This window comes from Nicotiana tabacum, chromosome 3 (genome assembly GCF_000715075.1).
Source record: "Nicotiana tabacum cultivar K326 chromosome 3, ASM71507v2, whole genome shotgun sequence".
In the NCBI taxonomy this organism is placed as follows: Eukaryota; Viridiplantae; Streptophyta; class Magnoliopsida; order Solanales; family Solanaceae; genus Nicotiana; species Nicotiana tabacum.
In genome coordinates, this window is record NC_134082.1 from 2,502,276 (window position 1) to 2,511,091 (window position 8,816).

At 33.1% G+C, this 8,816-nt stretch overlaps 1 protein-coding gene across 1 annotated transcript; it reads right to left on the minus strand.

The window, feature by feature from the left end:
• Window positions 1-3,193: 3,193 nt before the first annotated feature.
• LOC142179357 (gibberellin receptor GID1B-like) lies at window positions 3,194-5,880 on the minus strand. Its single transcript, XM_075249073.1, has 2 exons — window positions 5,567-5,880; window positions 3,194-4,580 (listed from the first exon to the last, which is right to left on the minus strand). Exons 1-2 carry the CDS (start codon window positions 5,603-5,605, stop codon window positions 3,582-3,584), a joined length of 1,038 nt encoding a protein of 345 aa, XP_075105174.1. The 5' UTR covers window positions 5,606-5,880; the 3' UTR covers window positions 3,194-3,581.
• Between the last annotated feature and the right edge of the window lie 2,936 nt (window positions 5,881-8,816).

Consider the following 8,816-nt stretch of genomic DNA (forward strand, 5'->3'; position numbering starts at 1 on the left):
TAGGCGTTCAGACATATTAAAATTATAATTTTTGAAAATAAGATAATATTTGAAGTTAAGATGAAAAATGGTATTTGAAATTTGAAATTATGTTTGAATATACACTTTATTTGAAAAATATTGCAATTTTGCGAGTTGAAAAAAAGTTTCTAAAAATTTTGGAAAACTCATACATGTTTTTGATTTATTTTTATTTTTTTTTGTTTTTTTGAAAAGAAAAAAATATATAGAGACAAATGGGGCCTTAGTTACACCAATTTTTCTATTTTCCATCTAGTATTTGATGTTCCTACATGGGTCCGATTAATTTTGATTCGCGTCAAAAAATTATGATGTAAAGTACTCTATAACATAGGTAAACTACATACTCAAAGCTTGAGCGAGAGACTCTGGTTAAGATTAAAGTATATTTATCATTCTTCCACAATCCTTGTGGGTTTTATACTTAATGTAAAATAGACAAAGGACAATCCGGTGCACGAAGCATTTTGCATTTACGTAAGGTCTAGGAAATGGTCACACTCCAAGGGATGTGATTTAGGCAACCTACCATGATGCAAACATCAATGGCTGATTCCATAATTTGAACTCGTGACCGTAATACAGAGACAATCTTATCGTTTCACATTAATATATAAGGTAAAAACTAATATATGAACTTGTGTATAATTCAACTATTGGATTGGATGCATTTTCATGCCCACTAGTACAAGTATCCAATAACTTTATATTAGACGTGCTAGCATTTTGACACGTGACTTATTTTAACATTTTTACAGAATAAAGGGAAACCCAATTGTTGGCTGTCGTCTTTAAGCTACACGATAAGGAACTTAAAATCCATAGTGGGATACAAAAAGGAAGTCTTTTAGGAAAAAGTTTTTTTTTTTTTTAAAGAAAATGACATTGTATACTTGTTCGGTCGTTTTTAAAATAATAATCGAAAAATATATATTTTTATATTTTTTTGTATATATATATACATTATGTATATTATATACAAAAATTATACAAATTTTATACACTTTTCGATTATCGAATATAAGTAATTTTTAGCACGGGCTAAAAGTGAAAAAAAACCCAAAATTATCACTATCCATCAGAGTAATAAATCCACTCAGTTGCTTAAATAGAATTTTGGAGACAACTTTTGTGGATGATATATAAAAGAGTGGAAGATGTAGACATTGATTCTTGGACTTTCCATTAAAACCAAAGATGTCCAATCAATGGTCACTGTTTTGTATAGGCTGCCTTATTTGGTTTTAACGAGGATTGTTAGACCTATGGAAAAGTAGTTAGCACCAAAATTTCTAAAGTCTTATTTTCTATGAATAAAGGAAAAGAAAAAAAATGATCAAAAATTAGGGAAATTTTGTCCTTAGTTAAATTTTTTGTCTAATATTGTCTCTGGCGTTAAGAAAAAATTTTGATCTTGCTTTTGACTCGTATGGAGCTCTAAAGTGAAAGTAATTTTAAGGCATCGTCAAAAATTTAAGTGTAAATTTAAAACTCTTTTTCTCGAAGAATTTGGACACGTGAAGATCACCTATTTAATGTTGGAGCATGTTAATAGTAAAGGCCAATACGAGACATTTGTTGACGACAAGAATATAAATGGACCAAACGTGTAATGAAGGACAAAGAACAATCCAAAGGAAGAATCTCAAGATCAAACGTGTATTAAATGGACCAATCGTGTAATAAAGGGACCAAACGTCTAATTGTTATTCCTCAAGATCAACTCGGAGGGTGGCGGATGCTTCTTGATAATCAAATACTTCAAGAAGAAGATCCAAATAATGCTCGACTTTTATGGGGATCAAATACATCCTAGGGAGGTCCGCGTCCAGGGGCGAAACTTTATTTGGCCATAGGTGCCGAAAAATTATAATGTGTATAGGGTAAAATATTAGTAATACTTCACATAATCCACTGGCAAAGGGTGTTCAATTCTGGCTTCGCTATTGTCCGTATCATTCTACATTTGAGAAATATGTTGATCCAACCCTCAAAATCACAAAGAACAATCCGGAGGAAGGATTAAGGGAGCCAATAGAATTATACTCGCAAAATTCATTAATAAAATTATATTTCTTTATTAAAAAAAAAGGTCAAATTTCTTCTTCTTTTTTGAAAAAAAAAAAGAAAAAAGAAAACTAATGGATTAAGGGAGATCATTCAAAAAATCAAACAAGATAATTTAACCGTTAGAGTTACGAGTGAAAGTGAAAATACTTACGTATTACTAACCATGATTAATGAAGATTTATACACAAAACACATGTCATATATTCATTTGCTTGATAAGAACGCATGAGTGAGTCTTTCTGGCCATTTATTATGAAAACAAATTAGGGGCCGTTTGGTTGGGAAAATGTTATCCCGGGATTAGTTATCCGAAAATTAGTTATTACACCTTTTCATAGGGATAAAAAATAATACAATCCCGGAATTAATTATACCGTAATTTTCTCTCAACCAAACATGGAATAAACTATTCTTAAATTTAGTACCGGAAATAATTATTCCTTGTCCATCATACCAAACGAGCTCTTATGGATCGTTTGGTATGAGGTACAAGTAGAAATAGTGTTGGGACAAAAACTTAATACCACCTTAATACTTTGTTTGGGAAGAACTTGGGATAAGTTATCCTGAGATTAAAATTATTACAGAGATAACTTATACTTTGTAGGGTGTGGGATAAGTAGTGTCGGGATAACTAGGACCTCCTTAGACATTATGCAAATATTATTTTTAATACAACATACCAAACAATGAATAAAAACAATACCAGAATAACTAATCGCAGCATAACATAACTTGTATTCAAACCAAACGACCCCTTAGTGGTCTAGAAATACTCACATAAAATTAATAAGTAACATCCAACCAACAATATCTTAACAGTGAGCAGTTGATAAAATCTCTTCTCAAACCCCTTAAAAGGAGAGTAGGAAGATCAAAATATAAGCTCATAACTAGGGGGAAAAGAAAGAAAAACAAAATGCAAACAAAGCAGAGTTCAGTTACAACAACAACAACAACATAACAAGTAAAATCCCACTAGTGGGGTCTGGAAAGGGTAGAATGTACGCAAAACGGTAGAGAGGCTGTTTCCGGGAGACCCTCGACTCAACAGATTGAGACAATAATATCAGAAAAGCAGAGTTCAGTTCTTGGAAGAAAATGAACAAACAAAATCTTTATATATATAGTATTTCTTAAGCACAACATACAAATCAAGTAAGTAAACAACAGCATCATATTCTGCAATTATTCCTTTCATAGGTATACAACTCCCCTAGGTAAAGCTCAGAACAAGATGCTTCTGCCAATTTCCAGAAATTACAATTCCCTCAGATAACACGTTAGGCCTGCTTCATATCAAGAAGATCAAACCAGTGATTGTCAGATGGAGAAAGGCACTCGTATTACCACACGTAAAATGCTGACGAGTAAGAGTGAAGTAATTCTAGATCATATAACTACACACCAATCTATTCACTACAGAGAACAAAAAAAAACCCGAGTGAGATGTCAAGCTTCTGTTATGTATAGCTGAAGTTAACTTAAATCTATGAACAGTTAGGATGGATGAAGCTCGTTATCTCCTCCATTAGGCAAGGAAAATGATCGTTGTTAGGCAAGAAGTAAAAACCGATTGTTGCCTGTTCTAGAAACAGGAGCTTCACTTCATGCCCGGATTTTTCCAAACCTTCGACATATGCCAATTGCCAATCTTGACTAAGATCCAAACCAGCTACGACGACTAAACTCTTTGGAAACTTTAGTCCTTCAAGATTACTCCTCCTCGGGCCAAATATATTACAAGCCGGATGATCTCTATCTTCCCCTTCTGGTAGATATGCTCTCCAGTACCAATCCCTATCTTGAACCGTTACAAAGTATTTCCCGTCCAATCTTTTCTCGGATTCTGTCCTCTTTTGTCCACCAAACATTGGATGAAGATGGATATTACCTAATACTTCGACACCTGTTTCAGCAGCCTTTACTGCAACGTGGTGAGCAATATTACCACCAGAACTATCACCAGCTAAGTAGACGTGAACTTTCGAGTCCTTCCCACTTTGAAGCCATGTTCTTGATTGGACCCATTTTAGTGCAGCCCATCCATCATCGTATGCACATGGATATCGATGTTCTGGCGATCGTCGATAGTTCACAGAAACAACAGCCGCCTTGCAAATCTTCACAAGGCGACGACAAAACGTATCATAAATAGCACTACTGGCCGAGGAATGAGTAAAACTCCCGCCGTGGAAATAAATTATAACGGGAACGATTTCGGTGGTGCTCAAAGGTTTCTCGAGTTCTACTTTACCCCAATCAGCCTCATCCTCAGGAGCAGATCGATAGACTCGATTAAGAAGGCTCGTCACCCGATCAAATACATCAAAAGAATAAACCCCATCGACTGGAATGGAGTTTGTAGGGACCTTCCGATCTAGGAACTCAGCTAAATCACGGTCAAACGTGCCATCAGGCCGACGAAGTATGTTGTAAGAAAGCTTGAAATTGGATATAAGGATCCATGTATTAAGTGGAACCACCCTCTGCCAAAAGCGATAAAATGCAAAGTTAATACAGAAGTTTACTGATTTAACAAACTAATAGCCATCTCCTCATGCCACTTGAAGCAAATTGATAATAGCCAAATGCATCTTATGATAATCCAAATACAGTTATTTCCAACAAAGGGAAAAATCTGTAGACTTTTTCCACAGCAAGAAAAAAGACAGTAGTAAATGGAAAAGAAAGAAACAACCCCAAAACAGCAACACAAAAGCAAAAGGTGATTTCACAAGGAGGTTAAATCAAACAACAACAACAACAACAAACCCGCGGAGTCCTACAAGTGGGGTCTAGGGAGGATAGTGTGTACGCAGACCTTACCCCTACTCTTGGGAGGTAAAGAGATTGTTTCCGATAGAAACTCGACTCGGGAAGGAGGTTGAATCAGTATAGGCAAAGAAACACTAGTATGACAAATCATATATATTAGTAGAGCTCTTATCATAAAATTAGAGGTAAAGATTCATCCTTTGTCCAAACTCAGAGTTTGGTTTCTCAATAAACTCTAATATTTTTACCTACATAAAACAGCCCCTACAGTAGGTAATGAAACTATGAGAAAAATCAAACAAAGCATGACAAATCACAAACATAAATACCTCAAATCCTAAAATTAATAGTAAAGATTCATCCTTTGCCCTAAATCATAATTTGAGTTCTCAAAAAAAAAAAAAAAAAATCATTTTTTCTTAGATACCTAAAAGTCAAACCCCCTATATTAGATTATGACAAAGCAAATACATAAGCAAAGCTCAAACCCTATAATTAATTGCAAAAAGGATTAACTTTTGCCTTTGATCAGATTTTGGGTCCTAAAAAAAACTAAATCTTTCTTAAAAACACCTAAAGTCAAACCCCTACAATAGACTAAAAACCATGAATTAACAAGCAAAATGATCCCATAATTAGCAACAACAAAAAAACCCAACAAATTAATACCAAAAAACAAAATGATCAAAAGGGGTACCTTAGATTCATTAGCATTAATTTCATTACTGCCAGCCATAACTATTTGCTCAAATAAAAATCAAATCTTGGGACAAAACTCAAAAGAAAGGTCCACTGATCTTTTTCAAGATCAGTTTTTTAGCTTTCATACTATACTTTTGACTGAATATGTGATAAAGGGTATACAAAAAATAGTGATTTCTATTCCTAATTTTTTGGGGTTTTCAGAAAGAAAGAAGAAAAGACAGTTTTATGAAACAAGAAATATAGCAGTAGTAAGACAAAGAGGGGGCTGATAAAGGGAAGAAGAAGAAGAATGGGGGAAGAGAAAATTAAAAGAAGAAAGTGAAATTTAAAACAAAGAGATGGATATGAAGAGGAGAAAAAGACAAAGAGGAGGGAGAGAGAGAGAGAGAGAGAAAAGAGTCAAGAAGAAAGGGACAACAAGGGTGGAAGAAAAAATGAGAGAGAGACGACAAAGCAGGCGGCCGAAATAAACTGTTCATGCAGGACCCACTTGTTATTTAGAAAATACAAACAAAAATAAAGAATTTTTTAGGCCAAATACATATACAACCCATCTAACCGGGCATCATTTTTCATTTTGGCACTCTATCTCTACCTTGTTCCATTTTGGTTCCCCAATTTTATTTTATGTGTTCCATTTTGACCTTTCAACTCTATTTCTTATATTTCATTTTAACACAAAAGTTGAAACTACTGCAAAAAATATAGCTCGTTAAATCTGAGGTATAATAAATATCCAATTAAATATTATCACCTGATTTTTTCATCCATTTCAAACAGGTCAATATTAAAATACTTGAACCCGATCGTATTGTTTCATCCACTGTTGCTCCATCTTCATTCTCTAAGTTCCAAAGCTTTCATTTGTCGATTCCATACCTGGCCCGTTTAGATGAAATAAACCCACAAAAAATACGGTCAGGTTCATGTATTTTACTATTGACCCGTTTGACATGGATGAAAAAATCAGGTGGCAACATTTAATTGGATATTTATTGCACCTCATATTTAACTATATTTTTTGCACTGGTTTCAGTTTTTGTGTTAAAGTGGAACATAAGAAATAGAGTTGGAGGGCCAAAATGGAACATATAAAATAGAGTTGGAGGGTCAAAATGGAACAAGGTAGAGATAGAGTGCCAAAATAAAAAATAGTGTCAAGTTGGATGGGCTGTATATTTATTTGGCCTTTTTATTTATATGTTATACTGAAACAAGAGATCAATTGTTTTGAACGGAAACAAAAGAGCAATAAGTTTTCGTAGTTGGTTAGAGCATCCGCTTAGTAAGCGGAGCTCTTGACTCTCGATGAGAGCATTCTATTCTTCTATTTTTCTGTATTTTTGTATTTCACATTGGTTGTATTCGTCGCACGTGAATACAGTCAATACGAATACAATCGATACAAGTTGTATCCTTTATATAAACTCATGTATGAACGAATACAATTGAAACGGATTGTATTTGTTGCACGATTGAATATATAAGCCGGTAACAATTAAACAATAGCTATAAAATTATAATAAGGCAAACTATAGTTACTTGTGGTAATTAGGTTCTAAACCGTAATACTTTACGAAAATTCCTCAATAGATTTTTACATAATAGCTAATTATAAATTATAGATTGATTATACACAATATACATATTATGATGGGTGGTCTCTAATTTTTTAATAGTAAATTTTTAATTGCAGTGGGCAGGTGGTGGGTATACACTTTTTTGTGCTGTATTTTTCCTTTTTCTTTGTCAAGAAACTCACTTGTAATTTAATATTAAGAAAAAAGTTGATAAAGCTAATCCAGACCTTTTTATTTTTTCATGAGAAAAGCCAGAACTTACTTTACCCAAATGGCCAAATCCATGAACCTAAGTAGCGTTTTGGATTATATCTTATGTGACTTTATGAGAAAAGGATGCTGAAATTTGAAATAATACTATACTAGTGTTAATGTATAGTATTATTTTTTGAGTGAGTTAAGATATTGATATTTTTTTTAAAAAAAAATCAACTTTATATATTTAGAGACTTCCTAAAAATATTGTAATTGGGTTCTTTTAGAGATTTTATGGTAAGAATTATATTCCATAATCTTTTGCATTAATAACTGGGTTCTTTCCTCTTTTTTTTGTTATTTTTCGGAGCAGTTGGCTAAGATTTATATCCGCGAAATTGTTCGCTTTCACGATGTGCCGGTATTCCATTATTCCTGATCGGGGCACGCAGTTCATATCACAATTTTAAAGAGCAGTACAGTGAAAGTATTTTTTTATATTACATATATGAGACATCTCCGTATCATGACATTCTTATGTGCTTTTATTATAAGATTTATACACAAATTGACACAACTATTTTGCACGTCTCTATAAAGTTGATCACATAACTCGTCTTAGCTCAGGTTGGAACCCACGTCTATGCAAAAGTAATAGAAAAACCAAGAACAAAAGAAAAATAGGAAAACAAAGAACTAAGTTTCTTAATCAAAGCTCATATAACCACCAATAACTATATTGAGATGAATAAGATCTCTTTACTCGTAATATTAAAAATCTCGATTCATATGTTATGAATAATAAAATCTTGATAGAAAATACTTTCTTCGTTTCGGCAATTTAATGGGGGTTGGGAGAGGAAAGAAATAGAAGACCTATAGCCTGTTTGGCCAAGTTTTTTTTGTCCTTTAAAAAAAGTGCTTTTTTGTAAAGTTAAAGTGTTTCGCTAAGCTTTTGGAAGGAAAAAAATATTTTTGAGGAGAAGCAGAAGCATTTTCGGAGAAACAAAAAAATAGTTTCTTTGTGAAAAACACTTTTGAGAAAAATACAGTAAAAAATAATTTTTAAAAGTTTAGTTAAAAATTAATTGCTACTCAAAAATTCTTTAAAAATTAATTAGTCAAACACAAACTAAATAACGATATGCATCAAAAACACATACGAGGAGGGTGGGGTCTAGGAACCTTTTCATGTAGTATGGAGTAGACTAGTGGACCTCATAGCCCCAAGTAATAATAAGAAACGTGTATACGAGAATTAAGATGTAGGCTCATTGATTAGATATTTATCACAAGGTCCAAAATAGAAGAAATATGATGATGATAAGTAGGACCAGTGGCGGATTTAGGGGCGGAACGGGTTTACTCGAACCTCTTTATCGAAAAATTACATTGTATTTATAAGGTAAAACCTATTATTTTACCTTTATATATTAAGTTTTGAATCCCCTTAACATAATCCAAAAG

Coding starts and splice junctions, on each gene's coding strand:
- LOC142179357 (XM_075249073.1), bottom strand. CDS start 5,605: ATGGCTGGCAGTAATGAAATTAATGCTAATGAATCTAAG. Junction 4,581..5,566: donor TTAATGCTAATGAATCTAAG/GTACCCCTTTTG, acceptor CGCTTTTGGCAG/AGGGTGGTTCCACTTAATAC.